The sequence below is a fragment of the Zeugodacus cucurbitae genome, chromosome 3 (assembly GCF_028554725.1).
Source record: "Zeugodacus cucurbitae isolate PBARC_wt_2022May chromosome 3, idZeuCucr1.2, whole genome shotgun sequence".
In the NCBI taxonomy this organism is placed as follows: Eukaryota; Metazoa; Arthropoda; class Insecta; order Diptera; family Tephritidae; genus Zeugodacus; species Zeugodacus cucurbitae.
Window position 1 is genome coordinate 78,756,000 of NC_071668.1, and position 19,371 is coordinate 78,775,370.

General features: G+C 29.1%; 2 protein-coding genes across 4 annotated transcripts in view; both read left to right on the top strand.

Moving 5' to 3' along the window:
- Positions 1 to 12,861, top strand: part of LOC105211489 (AF4/FMR2 family member lilli) — a 29,975-nt gene extending 17,114 nt beyond the window's left edge. For all 3 annotated transcript variants that reach the window (XM_029039753.2, XM_011182922.3, XM_011182928.3), the window contains 8 exons: positions 6 to 310; positions 388 to 582; positions 711 to 797; positions 864 to 1,029; positions 1,094 to 1,238; positions 1,318 to 6,392; positions 6,507 to 6,898; positions 12,538 to 12,861. In XM_029039753.2, coding sequence (XP_028895586.1) covers positions 6 to 310; positions 388 to 582; positions 711 to 797; positions 864 to 1,029; positions 1,094 to 1,238; positions 1,318 to 1,613 — 1,194 coding nt within the window. In that variant the 3' untranslated portion in view covers positions 1,614 to 6,392; positions 6,507 to 6,898; positions 12,538 to 12,861. The remainder of the gene's footprint in view (positions 1 to 5; positions 311 to 387; positions 583 to 710; positions 798 to 863; positions 1,030 to 1,093; positions 1,239 to 1,317; positions 6,393 to 6,506; positions 6,899 to 12,537) is intronic.
- On the top strand, positions 10,992 to 18,916 carry Elavl2_1 (ELAV-like protein 4). The gene is given in 7 exon segments (XM_054227056.1): positions 10,992 to 11,240; positions 12,835 to 13,145; positions 13,220 to 13,323; positions 13,403 to 13,556; positions 13,711 to 13,984; positions 14,059 to 14,236; positions 14,322 to 18,916. Coding segments are annotated over 6 exon segments (2,079 nt in total). The 5' UTR covers positions 10,992 to 11,240; positions 12,835 to 12,850; the 3' UTR covers positions 15,396 to 18,916.
- Positions 18,917 to 19,371: the final 455 nt, after the last annotated feature.

Consider the following 19,371-nt stretch of genomic DNA (forward strand, 5'->3'; position numbering starts at 1 on the left):
TTTAGAAGGATCATCAACTCATGGAGAATCGGCAGTTAGCTCCTACCAACCACGACCGATTACTGGTGGTGCGTCAAATTCAGCAGCAACAGCAACATCATATTTCCAACACTACTGTTTTGAACTCTTCACAAAACCTAGCGAACACGCAAACGGCAAACAATAATTTAAATACAACAATAACTGCAGATATTGCTACCAGTAATATAGTGTCGCCTGAAAATCTAACCGCACCACTGGCACCACCGCCGCAAGTAATATACCGATCGTATTTTGAACGCGATGATGATGGACTCTGTGATGATATTAGGTGAGTTATACATATATATATATATATGTGTGTGTGCGACTTAAAAATTGACTCAATAAATTTATATTCGGTTTTAGCAAAAATTCGCAATTCCTCCAGGAGGCAGTTACGCGAAAACACGCTGCCGATAAGGAACAAAATCTATTCAATCAAGTAACGCTGTATTTGGAAGCAGTTACGTATTTTATACTATCTGGTGCCGTGTTAGAACGGCATCGTAATTCGGAAGACGCCAGTTGGGTTATGTACAAGGATACACTAAATTTAATTAAGTGAGTAAAGTGTGCGATTTCTAAACATAAAATACATAATTTATAATTAATGTTATGTAAATTTCTCTAAATAATATGGTATTTCATATATTAATTTCCCCTTTTCATTCTGCATTCTACTATATCAGGTTTATTTCATCGAAGATTAAGCATTTGCAAGTTTCGTCTACATCTAATGAACTTCATGAGCCGCACAACAAAGTCGCTATCTTAAGGTACATATATAAAATTATTGACACTTATCTCATAAACGTATAACTTATTTTACAATTTTGTTTTAGTTTACGTTGCCAATCTCTAATCTCATTAAAACTGTATAAATTGAAACGAAACTATTGTCGAAATATCATCAATAATTGCACAGATTATTTAAAAAGTGGTCGGATGGAGATTCTTAATGGGAATACACCTTCATCTAACTCGCCATCGAACTCGGTTTGCTCACAGGTAAATCATATTGAAACTTAAATCTTAATGTCAAAAATAATAATATTTTACAATTTTTTTCCAGGGCTCTGGTTCGAATACACCACCCGGACGTGGTAAAGATATTCATACCACATTCAGTCACCAAAATTTGTACTTCAATTACTTAGCTAATTGTCATGATTTATGGGATCAAGCGGATCGACTTGTGCGACAAGGAAACCATACTGGTAAGTGATGTTCTTCATTATTATTCGTTATTATAGGTAGTATCTATTTTTAATATACTGAATGTTTTTATTCCAACAGATTTTTTTATCGCATTGGACCGTGAAAATGGACCTATTACGCTGCACACCTCCATGTATGATTTATTTCGTTATGTTCAATCGGGTCTTAAGCAACTGAAAAGCGCGAATACCACTACTACAACGTCTTCTACAACTAATACAAGCGGATGTAGCGCTAGCGGAACTACAACTGACAATGTTCCAATGGCTTGTGCAAATAGTACCACCACACTCAGTAACACCACAACAATTACTACAACCACCATAAACAAAAACGGCAGCGCCATGAGTTCGGTAACATTACAACCACAGTAGTTTAATGAAATTGGTGATATATGCCTTCATAGATTTATACATACTTGGGTATGTGCTGTTTCGTTTATCATTGAATATCCAAAAATTTCTTCAACGGTGCGAAAAAATCGTAGTTGCATTTCTTCTTCTCTAACTTAGAATTTAGGCATTAAAAAATTTCTTGCTATATATATATATGTATATATATAGATTTGGGACGAGTGAGTGACAGACAGATCTTTGCTTGTCGATCATGAAGTTCTTTAGCAAAACAAAGTGTTACAGTTTATAATAATATTGTTTTTATTATTACATTATTATTGCTATTATACCATTATTAATCCAAAAAATATCATTAATAACGCTTAATTTAAAAAATGAAAAATACCTGTTTTTTCTATTTATTTTCAAAGAACTTTTTCAACATCATGATTTTTGGTTCTTCACTTTATAAAAGTGTATATTTAAAAGGAATTAATAAAAAGTCAAATTAAAAGATCACATGTTTTGTTTGCGAAATGTATTCAAGCAAATGTTATAGTAATTATTACTATTACTGCTATTTTATTCATAAATTATTTTAATTTATTTATAATACGGGCTAAAATCGGTGTTAGGAAGTGGAAACACTAAAATGAAATAGTACCAACTTCGTTAATTTTTGTTAATATTCATTTTTATCCTAAGAAGTAAATAGTTAAATTATATATATTTTTCCATCACACTATTTAGGGTCTTAATTTTTTGTAGTTACGATCATCGGGAAATATGGACTTCAAATGATTAGTTTTATGAAATGGTTGCTGGTCCTTGGGTCGCATGTGATAAATAAGAAAACTTCAATTAATGAAAAGTGCTCTGTCAAATTTAAAAGAAAAAACGCTAAAAATACTTTTCACAAGATCTAGCTAATGCATACCATAATTACATTGTATTCGTAGTTTTGCTAAAAATTTACCTAATTTTATTTAATTACAAGAGAGTTCTTCTCGAATTAATATGTATTTGACATTTACGTATGTACACATATGAAAATATAAAATGATGATTAGTAAAAATAAATTTAAGTATGTTACCTACCAACGTGCCTATGCGGCCCAGCAATCACAATATTTATTTAAATTAGAGAAATTCATAAATATATAAAATGAAATAAAATTGCAAAAATAATTTACATATTTCAATTAAATTTTGTGTTTTATTATTATTTGAATGCTGCTAAAAACAAGGCCTAGGCTACGAAGGTAATTTTTACTAACAAATTACACTTCATATGCGTAATGAATTTCAAACAAAATATCGTAAATGTAAAATACATTTATATGAAACGAAGAAATAAAATTGGCACAAAAACTTGCATTTTTTAATGAAATTTTGTGTTTTTTATTATTTAAATAAATTGCTATAAGGCACGGTCAAGACTTCGAAGGTAGTTTTTAATAAAAAATTACACTTCATATGCGTCATGAATTTCCAAAAAAAATCGGATTTATTACACATTTATATTCATCTTAATATTTTTTTTTCATTATTTTCATTATATTAGTGTATACCTTGTATCAAATAATTTCTTGAGCTTTAAAAATATAAATAGTAGTATTTGATATTAACGAGAGGATTCGGTCACACAAATAAAATTATGTTCAAAGAAACCCTATGAACGGTTATTTAACCAATTCTCTGACAAACAATGTTTGGAGAAACTTGACTTTAATATTTTGTTGGATTATTTTAAATACTTATATAAACCCCACTAAAAATTATTTAAATTTTGAACATAAAATGAGTGAAAAAGTAATAAATAGTTAATGTATTACGCATTTCGAGACTTTGTATTTAATATTACAAAGACAAAAAAAATTGAAATCATATAGAAAAATATTATATGTATTGATTATAATAAAATAAAATTAAATAATAAAGCTTAACGGAATTAAGTTACATTAATATATTAGCTATTTGCGTTTGGCTCCAATATATGAAAGAACGCGTAACAATATATTTAAATGCATTTAGATGAAATAAAAAAAGGGAATGAACAAACTTAGATTACTGTTGTTATTATTATTTTTTTGTTTGTTAAAAAATACTTTGTGCTTAATACATATGATTTTATACTAAAGTAACTATTAATATGCTGATATAAAATAAATAAATCAATATTATTGACAAGGGCAAAACAAGTTATAACGTTGAAAATAAAGTAAAGTATGAACAGTAAAATTTAATAGTAACAAACGCATCGCTATATAAGGAAATACGATACAAAATCTGCAACAACTCAAAATTATATACACAAGTTCGCAATTAAGTAAACGAAATGATTATATTCTAAGCTCACTAAAAAATTATGTCCCACGTTCCTTCGACAGTCGTAAACTGAACAGACCCTGATTTTATCTGGGCAAGTTCTACATTCAACTCAACATCTACAATTACAATATTCAAGAATTAAAAAAATAATAAATATATGGCATGTATTGCTAATTTGTTTTAATGGGGAATTATTTAAGGCTTATCTTTTCTGAAAGCTGAATACGTATCGTGCAAGACTGAAGCCGAAATTGAGATTGATATGTATATTGGCTAAAATTTAATGATCATTTCAATATAACAAAACTTTTTAAAAGCTCCAAAAATAAAACTGTCTTTGTCAAGTGAAATGGGCTCAGAACACTAAATCACAAATTTCATAGAAATATAATATAACATTAGATTAATAAAGAGCTGTAAATGTTAATGAGGAAATCGAAAGCATGTTTCATCTAGAGGAAATTTATAAATAATAACGCTTTATATTAAAAAGAGCTATATCCGAAATGGTATAGTTAGTATCGAAAACGGAATTGAATAAATATATATAATCATGAATTCAATTTGTACTTTTGAATAAAAGCTGTGCAATGATAATTGAATTTAACAGCAATAAAGTATAACATAGGATATGATAAATTTAGTTTAAAATATTAACCGTAATTAGTAGCAATATGGAAAAATTAATAACATAATTTAAGTGGAAAACGTTAGTTCTTTTTAAGCAATTCATTCTAAACCAATCATTACGAAGCAAATGTAAGAACAACAATTGATGTTTAACAAAAATAGTTTTCTATAAAAAGTAATTAAGATATTCTAAAGTGATTAAATACATATTTATATATAGGTATACTAGAAGGCGAGTCAGAACCGAATAGGTGTAGAATATAAATGCAATGGTAAAGTTTGGAGTTATATATGTTAGTAATAATAATATTAAGAAACAAAGCACCAAGTTAATTTTCTGCAAGAAAGGTACTGAGAAGCATTTAAAAATAAATGCCAAGCGTGCAATTTGAGAAGTACTACATTGTAACATAACAAATTTATAAATAATATTTGTATCTTAGCCTTAGAAATGAACAACAATATATTTTTTGATATATGAAAATAAAATTACAAATGAATATTTAAAAATAAAGAATATTCATTAAACCACGTTTTCAGTATGTAATACAAAAACTTATTTCTATATTTTTGAGGTTTAAAGATCTTAAAGCTGTGGATTAAGAGGGCAAACTATGTGGAATGAACTCATACCAGGTTAGTTGTAAACCAAAAAAAAAAAAAAACGGTAAAAATAGTAGTTATTAATAAGTTGTACATGTGTGTAGATATTTCATTTATTTGTATTTACTCACCAAAAGTAATTGAAATGGGAAATAAGTTGTTAAAACCTTAAAAATATTAAATATGTATACTTATTGCAGTAATTAAATAAAAATGAACAGCAAGTACCAAAATATTACTATCTTGTATTTTGTACAAAAAAAAACGGAAAAGTTGAAACAAAGGCAACAACAAAATTACACTAATATTATTATATACAATCCTTGGAAATAATTGTATCGTATATTATTAAAATTATAATTCTTATAATTACTAAATTATTATAATTTAATTTTGTAATGAAAAGAAAATATAGAAGTACTGTGAAAAAATTTAACTCAAACAATTAAATACAAATCACTTATGACAACAACAAAATCAAGATTCGTTTATTGCAGAAGTAGTTGTTTTATTAACAATGAACAATACAAAATTACGAAATACTGAAGTAAAGAAAATAAAATATGAAAGATTAACTGAAATTCATAATTTTCAATAAAAATATGATAACTTTATTCAAAGTCTTTGATTTTTTTATTTGTATATGTAGATGTAGATAGATAGTAAAGCTACGATATTTGTTTTATATAAATAAATTTACGAAAATAATGTATGTATGTAGAGACACATCCATCTATATGCCAATCAAAAAATGATCTTCTGGAATGCACTGTTTTCACAAACACTCATAGTTGGTAACACAATTTTTAATCAGAAGGAGCGTGTATGAAAAAGGCAGTTGGCAACACATCATGAAAAATACGTTATATGTGCAAGGTCGCGTGATTACCCGAAGATTTTGCATTTTCAATAAAATCGGGGATAAAGTGAATGCGATAAAATTGTGTTAATATCAATAGAATTTTGCTTTAAAATTGTTCAGAAAAGAACGTAATAAATCTATTGTAAATAGCTGATTTTCGTCAAAATTTGTGGATTAAGGTTGTTTAATATATATCACCTAAGCATTGAAATCGTTAAGGATACCAAATTTCCAATAGTAATATTAAAGAAGATTAAGCTTTGACAATATTATCCAATTTTAAACCAATAAGTATTCTGTTTCAATCAATAATGTTTTCGGAGAACAAAGTTTAATTGTCTGCAATAAAAATTGACCCATTAAGACGAGGATGAACTGAGGACATAACTATGGTAAAATAGGCATTTTTAAATAATATCACTATAAAGATAATATTAATAATATTTGCTACGTTCTATGTTTACATCGACGCCCGTAAATATTTCATTATTCTGGAAATGAGTCAGATATGGAGAAAAATGTGACCAGTATGATGCAGATCCAGAAATTTGGATTTATATAACATAAGCACAATGTCAACGGTACATTTCCAAGCAAAACAAAAATAAATGATCAATCACTTCCGGCTTCATAGTTGCGTCTACCAGTATATCCGTTTACCGTCACGAAAAGATATTAGTTACTGCGGCGTTTGAAATTATACATGTATCCCAAACTTGTGCATCATTTGGCAACTTCTAAATTGAGTTAATTCAGTACGTTAAAAAATGAAAGAAGATTAAAAAATTGACACCATAGTGCTTTTGATGTTTGAAAAATCCGATTTGAAGTAAATCTTATTGAAGTAATTGTATTCCCTTAAAAATGAGTAGGAACTATGAATGGAGACCACGGTAAGGTAAGTGGGAATTTCTCATTGAAATTTTAATGACATTAAATCATGCAACGCTTAATATGACTTTATAAATTAATTATTGTCTGAGAATTGTCATAGTTTTTTGAAGTAGTAACAGTAATTAATTAAAATTATTAATTTGAGAGAAAGCATTGCTTTGCTCATAGAAGTGGGACCTGTAGTAATAAGCCGAATGCAAAGGTCATTGGTCTTTTGACATTATTGGTGTCAAGTTGAGTCAGGACCAAACGACCAAACAAGCTACGAATGAAAACGAAGAAATACTCCACTCACACGTGCTGACCAACCCTTTTACTACTCCATCGCCATAATATAGTAGATGTGTATAACATATAACGTGTATATATGAATATATAGTATATATGTATACAATTAAAAATTAAAATATACTAGTTTTTATTTGTTACTATTTTCGTTTACAACATTTAATTATACATATGTGCATTATACATCCTACCGACAATATATATGAACATTTATATATTCATGTACAAAATAAAACCACTTGTATATTTAACCCAATGTATCGCATACACTGCTCTCGCGAAATTCCGTTATATAAAAATACATATGTATATATAAAGATATGTGTATATATACCTTTAAAGCATTTCCAGTTGTTGACAATGTTCTCTGAACCTACCGCAACAAAATTGCTCCTGCGCTTGCACCAGTAAGAGAAAAATTACAATTGCAGTTCCTTTTTATATATGATGTTCATAGATATTTACATGTATTAGTTAGTTGAAGCAGTGCTGCAGTAGGTATGCAATTGGTGGTGTAGTCTAAATTGTACCAAACATCTTTCGCGCTAGTTAAGAATGTGGACCAATCAAGGGTTGTGTACACAGATACAAGTGAGCAAGTTGAACAAAATAAAAATTCTAGTTTCTTAAATCAAAACATATGTTTATATATATTTATATACGAATGTAAATATATAGTTTGTGTTGTATTTAATTTTACTTTATTAAAGATAGTTCTTCAATTCTATATTTTGTTTAAACTGTGCGGACTGTGTAAGACATCATTTTAGCCCACAGTGAGTTGTTTTAGCGATATATTGTTTTTTTGTTTTTGTATTATGTGCATACTCCATGAACTCCTTTTTATGTGTCCTGTTGCCTTGTTGTTTTCCCACCTCCTACTCTGAGTTTCCACGTAGATGATGCTTTCATGTTCGGTATATGCAATTTTATCCTGAAAACAGTAAGCGGTCGCCTTTAATCATTTAGTTCTTGCACTCTCCAACAGCAAGTTGTGTTTTTCTGCGTACGCGATTTTGGTTGTATCAATGAAATATATAAGTATAATGTGTATTCTTTAAAAAGAATCTAAATAAAAATGGGAAAATACCTTTTGAAAGGATATATAGTGGTTATCATTTAACAACTATTTGAACATTATGTATGAGTATTCAAGTTTTGAAAATAATTGAAGTTTCCACCACAGATCACGGACGGTGTACTTAAAGTAAATTGTGATTATAATCCATATTAATAAATCAAATGAGTGTTCTATAGAGTTGTGTGACAACTTTTATAGTGAATTGAAAAAGTAATTAACAGTAACATTGTATTGATGTATTAACTTAAAATAATATGTTTAATTTGAGTGAAAAGTTATATATTAAATGGTTAAATATAAAGGGCGTATTCTGCTCTTTGCAATAATCGCAATTGATTTTCCGCAAAAGTTTGAATTTTCCCCTTTGCAAAATGCATATACCAAAAACAAATACACTGATACATTAATGCATACATGTATGCGAGTGTGCATGTTAGTAGAAGGAAATTTTGTCCGGTAATTCATTTTTATAAATTTGCATATGCACAATTGCGTGACTGAAACAGTAGTCTCCTATAAACAATTCTTGAGTATCCTATTCTGACACTTATCTCCGTGGATAATTCGCCCTTCTCCTTCTCTGAATTCATACACATTCCAATTCAAATGAAATTAAATGTACTTGCATTCTTCTAAATATCATAATTTGTAGCTGCTTATGGGTACTACATCCTAGAGTTGTATGCCATCTCTGCAGAAAAAGCATAGTTTTTGGCGTTGAGGTGATAAATACCATACATATATACAATAATAGTAAAAAGAAAAGAAACCCCAGTGATCAGCTGCGGGTAGGTTATAATTTATGTTTTTCATTTTTCAGTTTCTATCATTGCCGCACCCTAAAACTGCAATCGTTAAAATAAAAGAAGGTATTGGTGGATTGGTATATAGTAATTTCTGTTTATAATTATTAACTGCTTTTTAAGTTGTATTAAGAAGTTATGAATGAACCTTTTACATTAGAGGCCAATAAAGTATTTTACATAAATTTTAGGAAAATACTGTCACATTAAAATAAAAATATAAAACTGGATATAAACATAATTGGGTGGGGCCGGTATGTATTTTATATTTAATACGTGAAATGTGAGTAATAATGTCAATGATATTTGATATTCGTCCGATATTGATAACATTGTATATTGTAATTTCAACATCCACAGTGATGTTATTCAAAATGAATTGCTTTACATAAAGCTAGGAGGTATTCGTGTATTTATGTTAAAATTCCTTATTGTTGATTTAACGGTATAATAGGAGCAGCATTGATATTTCTTAAGAAAAGTAAAGTAAAATAATAATAAAATTAAATATTTTAATATTTTCCCTAACTTACATAGCATTATTTTTTTTGGTGTGGTTACAAAACTGCACATTATTTGTATGGTTTATATTATTATGTGCGTATAATATATTATGTACATAAGTATTTAAATATGTTAACATAAAAATTGTACATACCATGTTAATTCGTATAAGTATGAAATTTGAAATAATAAGTAGAATGGAATTAGTGTTTATACACAGGAATTAATGGTTTATATTTGCAAACTATACTGCCAAACGCTGTTCTTTCGGCGATCTTCGAATATTTCGAATTATTAAAGATTACTTGGTCAAGTTGTTCTAGTTTATAAGTGAAGTGATTGTTTAAGCAATTTAAGTGTTTGGGATTTCGCTATATATTAAAATATAATTTAATTAATTGAAAACCTTGAATATATAGGTTTATGTTGTGGATATTTGTGTGTGCGTAAGAAATAGTACTTTTTATTTATTAAGAGAACCTTATAGGTTTAAGAGTTTTCCATAATTTTTTTAAATTATTTATTTTTCTAATTATTCCAGATTTAAAATCTATCCAGTACTATCCAATACCAAATATATACCTATTATTACATTATTTATTTTCATGAATATATTATATATTGTTAAAAAATAAACTTTTGCTATAATTAGGTAATATCAACAATATTTATTGTTTTTCTAAGCATCTTGAGAAGGAAGGTATATAAAGCTTTTCTGAAATCGATTTAAAAGGATAAAATGTTTTTGTTTGTTGTAATTTTTTGAGCAAAGATTCCTTCATATTACGAGACTACATTGTAAGAAAACGGACCAGCTTTACTTACTATTTCTTTACTGAAAATTTTTATCCTATTTTGCTTAAAATAGCTTATACATATATCTGCTTTTCGTTTCGAGATGTATCTTAACAAAATTCGGTGACAATGGTGTAACCGAATTTGAAATAAGTATAAATCAAAGCATAGAAAATATGATATTCGAAAGACCTTTTGAAGCTCTGTTCGATTTTAGAAATGTTTGGCTATGACTATGTGTATGTCATACTGAAAATAATATATTATTTCCTACTATATATTAAAAGGGCTTGCTAATTTTTAGTTTTTGGAATTATGGATTGAAACCAATATAAATTCACTTGAAATAATATATTATTTTCATTAGTCACTTCATTTGTAGACAATCTTTTTTTCTTATATATAAATTCCTTCTCTCTACTCTCTTAATTTCGAAAATTTAAATTGCTTTGAAGCCTGCGCAGTAAAAATTACACTTTCCACTAGTTCAATGACTCTCACCCTATACTCGTTACAATATTATATGAATACCTGCACACCTCTCATGCAAACTCGCTACCGCAGTTCAGTTGAATTTCTCTGCAATGTCTATAAAAATATGTTTGAAAGTTTTCATTAGAGGCCTTTAGTTTATTTCCGTTCAGTTGAGTTGAAGGAAGGAACGTATTCTTTTCTACTTTCAGTTGATTTTTCCTTAATTTTATTTGCGTTTGTGTTCTACATTTTCATTTTGTACTTCGGTTCCGTTTTTAATATGAAAACTATGCACTGTATAAATATTGAATAATAAAGGTTTCGTAAGAAATTTCTTTTACTTAATTTGTATCCAGTTTCTATTCGGTTTTGTGAAAGCGTTTCTATAAGAAGAATCAATGGTATTGTTAGCGAAAAAGTAATAAATTCTTTCACAATAAATGAATTGATTTACAATTTATTATACCAACATATAAATGTATTAAAATACATCTATAATAAATAATGATACAAATGTTGAATGTGTTTTGAACTACATCAGATATTCTGTGTTCATGGCTAATGTGTTTCGTAATCGAAAAAAATGAGAACCGCATTCATCTTTTAAAAGCGAAAAATTGCGAAAATAATTTTTACTATGAACATGTACATATATAACTTGTCGGTTTTCCGCTTACCCAATTGTGCTTGTATATAGTATATATGACGAACTATGCAAATTGGATTAAAACAAAGCTAAATAAGGAGGAGTATTATTAGTTAAAAATAATTATAACTAAATCTTTCTGCTATGAAATATATGTATATCACAAATTATGATACAAAATTATTAACGGAATATGTGATCCTTGTGTGCATATATTTGCATTTACATATATTTGTCTAAATCGTCAAAAGACTACGAATGAAATACATTGCGACTACAACAAATCTTGTCTTTTATCGCCGAAAGTGTTAGAATTGTCTAAAAATATGCGTGTGTTGTCTATCCATAAATATCCACAAGTCAACATATTTCAACATATTTGTGTATATGTAAAAATATGGTCGACTAGAAATGGATTCTCGCAATTGGGGGAATAGCTACGTCACCGTTTGCTGCGAGCAATAAACATTGCTCTTGGTGCAATAAGCGAACTATTGCCGTCATTGTTCAGTCATTACTAATACATATCTACTTCCTGATAACTTACCATCTATTTTTGAAATAAAATCCAGCTTTCTCGTCAGTTTCTCTTGCTTGATTTTCACATTTTGTAAACCGTTGATCGCTCAGGAAAGATCGACTATATATATCATGCGCAATTCAGCCAAACCTATATTTTTTCCAAAGTTTTATTCTGTAATCTCTTTTTGACATAATAATGTGGTATTATTTTTCGTGAGTGTACTTATCTATGTTTATAGTAGAAATTTTTAGTAAGTTAGAACAGTTCTTTGGTTTGAATTAAAAGCTGTTAGAGTAAAAAATGAATGTTAGAGAAAATAGAAATAGAAATTGACTTATACACTTAAATTTCGAACTACAATCGAAATAAGAAATTACTCAATTTCTTCCTTAACCCGATTTTAGTTAATCTTCCACGCCGTATACGGCGATATATCAGTGATTTTTATTAAATTGTAACTTTGTAAAGAAAAAAATAATCAGATTATATATATTTAAAGTTTCATTATCTTTTTTTTTTAATTTTTCAGTGCTGCACTCTTGCTTCAATAAATGGTGTCAACAAACAAATTGTTAATATACATAAGAAACAAACCATCAGTATTATTGTTGAGGAACTAACTGAAACCAAATAAAAGAAATTTATATTATTGAAGACTTCATATTCAATTATATCAATATTAAACTTTTAATTTAAAAGCTTTTGAACACTGAAAGTCATTATTTGTTATATTATATCCTCTTCGTTTTTGCGCCTTTTGCTTCTTTTGGTCGAAACAAATACCACGGATTTGCCATATTTATTGTCGCTAAATGATGACTACCAGCTCTAACAGCAACAATATGGTTGAGAGTCAACAACATCAGCAAAACGGCAGTAGCGGTCTTGGGACTGCTACTGGCAGCTGTGGTGGTAGCGGAGTAACAGCAACAACGGCTACAGCTAATACTGGAAGTAATAACAACAATAACAATAATACAAGTGCTAACAACAATAATAATAATGAGGATAACGACTCTAAAACAAATTTGATTGTGAATTATTTACCACAGACAATGTCCCAAGAGGAGATACGCTCCTTATTTGTTAGCTTTGGAGATGTGGAGAGTTGCAAACTGATTAGAGATAAAGTTACTGGTGTGCAAATAAAATATACACGTTAAGTTTCACATCTATAATTATTACAATATTTTTTATTTCGTTCGGTTCAGGTCAAAGTCTCGGATATGGATTTGTAAATTACATAAAACAAGAAGATGCTGAGAAGGCAATAAGCTCACTCAATGGTTTGCGTTTACAAAATAAAACAATTAAAGCAAGTTATCCACCGTTTCAGAAATGGGTTGCATACAAGTACATGTTGTACTATATTTAAAATATTATTTTTTATGCAGGTTTCAGTAGCCCGTCCTAGCTCAGAATCAATTAAGGGTGCAAATTTATATGTGTCTGGTCTTCCCAAAAATATGACACAACCAGAACTCGAAGTACTATTCAGTCCATATGGCAAGATAATTACCTCAAGAATATTATGCGACAATATCACAGGTGAGATGATATTATTAAATTGTAATTATTTTTAATTTTATTTATAAAAAAATATTCATATAATCACAATTTATTTTATTTTAATATTTTTATCTTAATTTCTACTTTTACACTTTTTTTAAAGATAAATTATTTTTATTATTTTTCTTTTGAGGTCTATCGAAAGGTGTCGGCTTTATACGTTTCGATCAACGTCATGAAGCTGATCGCGCTATCAAGGAGTTAAATGGAACTATACCAAAAAATGCCACCGATCCCATTATTGTTAAATTCGCCAATAACCCTAGTAATAATAAGACCCTACAGCCATTAGCTGCATATTTAACGCCACAGACTGCTAGAGCACGTGGATTTCCTGCCGCTGCTGCGGCTGTCGGGGCAGCTGCCGCAGCAGCAGCTATACATCCTTCGGCAGCAAGTCGTTACAGGCAAGAATAATCCTGCTATGTAAAAAAAAATCTTATCGTACATAATTTTTCTCAATGTATTTCACTTTTGTCAGCTCGGTGATCTCACGTTACTCGCCTTTGGCTGGGGATCTTTTGGCTAACACAATGCTTCCGGGAAATCCCATCAGTAGTTCCGGTTGGTGTATTTTCGTTTACAATTTGGCACCAGAAACTGAGGAGAATGTATTGTGGCAGCTTTTCGGCCCTTTCGGTGCCGTGCAATCGGTTAAGGTGAATAATAGTTCTATTGCTTTGTGACAATTTAACTAGTATATGTAAATAATTAATGTTTGGATTGACACTTTCGACATGATAGGTTATACGCGATCTGCAAACCAATAAGTGCAAAGGTTTTGGCTTTGTCACTATGACCAACTATGAAGAAGCTGTGGTCGCCATACAATCTCTTAATGGATATACATTGGGCAACCGTGTACTTCAAGTCAGCTTTAAGACGAATAAAACAAAGCAAACGTAATTATTAACGAAAATAACTGCTGTTATGAATGCCACCGCCACCAATACAGTAAACCTAACTACAACACCGACACCACCCTCCCTGTTCAATTCCAACACCACCAACAAGAACAAGAACACCACCACCACCACAACCACCACCAGTTTCAGTTTCAACTCCCTTAACAGCACTGAATTGATGTTGATGCATTTGAATGGCGGTGGTAGTGGTAGCCGTAAAACGAACAACAACCACACTAACCAAAACAACAAACATAACACCAACAGCAACAGCAACATCAATGCCAACAGCAGTCAGCACAATAATAGTAACAGACTACATCATCAAAGCCAGCAACACACAAATCGTAAAACACAACAACCCCCCACGGCGACTACAACAGCAAGAGCCACTGATTTGCAATCACTATTGAATTTGCCACCACCACAAACTCCACACCAAGCAGCGGCAGCCGCTGTCGCAGCAGCAACTATTGCAAATGCAGCTGCAGCCGCATCGATTGGTTCATTTGGTAGCAATGGTTGTAGTCAGCGAACGGGTACGGTATCTATTGCAGGGCGCAGTCCAATACCTACACCACCTCAGACCCAGGCCCTCATAAAGACAGCAAGCAAATTTATCTACAACAAGCCACGAAATCACTTTGAGTTATTACAACAACGTGTGCAAATGCAACAAGAATTCGCACATCTTTTGACGAGTGTTGCTGCGAGCAGTGCTGCTGCAGCTGCAGTACAACAACAAGCACAACATCAACAGCAGCGTAGTCGGGGTATAGCGGGAGCAGCAAACAATAATTTCGCCAGTACGTCCAGCAGTAATACTCGGGCCGCGCAAGCAGCAGCAGTAGCTGCAGCAGCAGCAAAAAATTCACTTTCTTCCCTTCTTCCTTATTCGAATTGGTTCTTTTAAGTTACACATATGTTATTTCTATCGACGTTTCTTTAATAGTTTTAAGTGCAAAATGTTAATTATTCACAAATTGAGTTATTGAATTTTAATTACTTATGTTGCTTTGATAATAAGATGTGTCCGTGCATCTTCTTGCGCATTGTTTAGCGGTAATATAATTGCTTCATTGTTTTCGGGAATTAACGCTTAGCAAATATTTTTCAAGATGATATCATTATTGATATTTTCGTGCTGAAGTTAGAATCCTTATGGTTAAAAGAATGCAAATTTTTTATGTTTACTTATCATCATTATTATCCACAGTTTAGGGTTAGGTGATTTAAATAATACTTTTGGCTTTGAAACTGAATTTTAATACTATATTTAGCGTTTCTTTTATTTTATAATATTTTGTAAGAATTGTTATATTTGTTTAATATGGAAATACTTACACCGATTAAATCGAACATGAGACAAGGAGCTGGAGAATAGTGAGCACTTCAAATTAATATTCCAAAAGAAATATTTATCATGTTTATCAAGTTTTATAGTTATTTATATAAACAAAGATTTCGGAGTTACTTCAGTTTCGTAAATAAGCTAATGGTTTCTTAAACTATTATTTGCATAGATGGATATTTTTTTATTATGCCAGTTTTTGTTTATTCTTCCTTTATACATAGTATAACATGCATATAAATCGAAAATATTCATAATGTTCATAAAATTAAATTTCTTACCACAAGCAATGAATGAAATTATCACATATTTTTTAGTTGATTAATTTTGTAACACGTGACTATCTGCAATATACAAGTGCGCAACTCCAACGGATTTGTACATTTCCTCTGAAACTTACAAATATCAAATTCTAGTTTAACAACTTATAAATCAGCATCTAAAATTTACAATATAGTGTTAATTGTAATCTGCTTTAAGTATTTTCGATTTACATTGAATAAGGCCAACCAAATAATTCGTATACAGGTGTTCCTCTTATAACACGGTTTTTGTTCTCGACAAACCGACAGATATCTTGCAGATATAATAATTGTAAATTGAATTCTTTTAATTAAAAAGGATTCTAAAATATATATGCAGAAAGAAGCTTAATCATGAACCAGTGGTAGAAATATGATGTCCTTGAAACTGTTTTTATAATTGCAAATTGCCTAATTGCTTTACATAAGAATATTATATGTACGCTTTTTTCAGGTTTTTCATTTATGCTTGTCTTTTAACTTTTATATTAATCAATATTAAATGCAAAAACAATTATGTAAAAATTGTGTGAAATACAAAATAACGAGAATATAAACTATTTATGAATAAATAATAGGAAGAACTATATAAATATTTTTTTACAATTATAAAAATACATGTTTATAGATAATACAACAATACCATTCTTGTTTTTCTAGATCTTGCGAAGCATTTTTTACTGAGCTGACAATATTTATATATTTTTTTCTGTAAGTAATTTTATAGTAAGTACAACATTTTGGCTACTCACCTTAATTATTTGATAACATACTGGACTTCTGTACACATTTGTAATTAATATCGGTTTCTTTTCCGATATATGTTATTATACAAAGATAGATACACTTCACATCCGTACATGCTCATATTATTAAAAAGTAACTAAGTTAAACAACTTATTATTTGTCGGAATTGCGATTAAGCAAACCATTAATTCATTCTAACGTTCAAACTTAAATGTGACTAATTAGAACAATTAAGAAAATGTAATCTTGTTCCAATTTGGACAAGATATGTGAATACAAAATACTGGCAGTGATTAAACTTTCTGTACGAAGATTTGAAACAATCCTAAAGTTACTTTTATTGTAGATGTAACAGAAATACATTAAATTTTGTTTTTGGAAAATCGTTTTAACATTTCTGTACACTTATTTAAATTAATAAGTAATCGAATTAGACATTAAAAAAGAACTAAAAACATACTTAACTTCGAATACAACGAATAAGATGTTGAGAATTTATAAGAAGTTTGATTTAGAAAACACCGTATTCATCTGAAACTCAACGCGAAGAAGCCGACTAAATATTTAACTAATATAATAATAATAATGCAAAATAGCTAAGCTTAACAATATTACAATAAATACAAACACAAAAAAAGTACACCATGAAAAATAATTTTTTTAGTAGAGAGAAAACAAATGGAAAATCGGGAAGCCCAAACAATAAATAAAATAATTTGAACACTTTTGGAATTTACTTCTTAAAAAACTAAGTTACAGAATTTAATGTGGTATTCGTCTAAATATGAGCAAACCCAAATATAGGTGTCGACCTCATGAACCGTTTATTACAGCAGCTACGTTTTTGCACTACTAAAATACAAAACATATGTGTTATGTATTTTCGCACATCTGAATAATAAATACATAAATCACTATACAACGCTACGATCTATTCAGATGTAAAATGCAATTTTATAACTCCCTAGTACAATTCTGGCACATAAACAGCTTTCGAATACCATGAAGACGTACATTCCAAAAATAGTCAGCTTACGGCATTATCAATTGTCGGCATGATATTGTTCAATATTTTCTACTTTAATGTTTAATTAAAACTCTTAAAACAAATTTTTACAAATAAAAGGAACATAAGAAGACCTTTTGAAAATTAAGCAGATGACATTTAATATAGGCAAAAAATCATTTAGAATTTCAGTAGTTCATAAATTTATATCCCAAGCACATAGAAAATTTAAAACGTATCTATCAAGCTACATAAATTAGTCACTCTTAAAATATTCAAATAATAACTTAAATCTTCAACGCGGCGTTTTTTACATACATATGTAAGTTATCAAAACTTTCTTACGACATTTAAATACAAAATAATATCTAATAAAATGAAGTTACTCTAAGATAAACATCATTATTTGTTAAATATATACATATATGTAAACCGAGCCTAATATTCAGTATTAAAAGCTTTTTGATATCATATATATACTATCCTATTGACGTTGTGTGTTTCAGTGTTCAAATATAAAATTTGTTGAAATGGTAGCAGGATAATATGCATGTGCATGAATGAAGATATCTAATATTTCAAAACATTATATGCTATTGGTATGCGTAATTCGTTAGTTTGCATAAATAAGCTAGTTACAATCAATTGCTCATAAATAGTTGTATGGGTAGGCGAAAAAGCTCCCATTTTACTTAATTAAAATATGATGTGCGAATCTACATACGTATATATTCAATAAAAATCAGCGCATGCTGATATTTATCATATGAAATATGAGTTATTTGATGAAAATACGAAATAAGAAACAACAAATCGCACAATAATCCACGATACGTACACATGTATGTAAATTAATGTATATGTATGGAATTTTCTACTTACTTTTACAAGTTTCTAGAAATAAATCGTTAAGAATAAAAATATTATGAGTATGATAAAGTTAAGAAAAAACAATACCAAAAAGGATATTAGATAATATAAACATAAGCATATGCAAAATAAAAACGTTAACATAGCAAAAAGTCGCATATCTTGAAGTAAAGTACTAACGAATAATCTCATACGACTGCATATGAAAGTAGCGTAAAAATATACGAATCATTTAATGATAAGATAATTTAGAATTATCAATAACAATGTGAGAATTTGTTATTGTAAATGTTTACTTTTGTACTTTTACACCGCATACATAAACAGGAAAGACAAAAAAAAGACAACCACAAATACACAAAACTTAAAGTAAAATTAATTATTTATTTATTATTTGTATTAAAATTTGTATGTTTATAGAACAATATTGTAACTATTGATTATTTAAGAAATTTCCATTCAATGTGAAAGAATTTTCTTTTGATATTAAGGTTAAAAAATTATTTTAATATTATTTGACTTTTTCATGCAACAAATCAACCTTTAATTTTGCATTATAATTTTCAGTAAGTAAACAATTAGATTTATATATATTATAATTTTTTTTTTCACT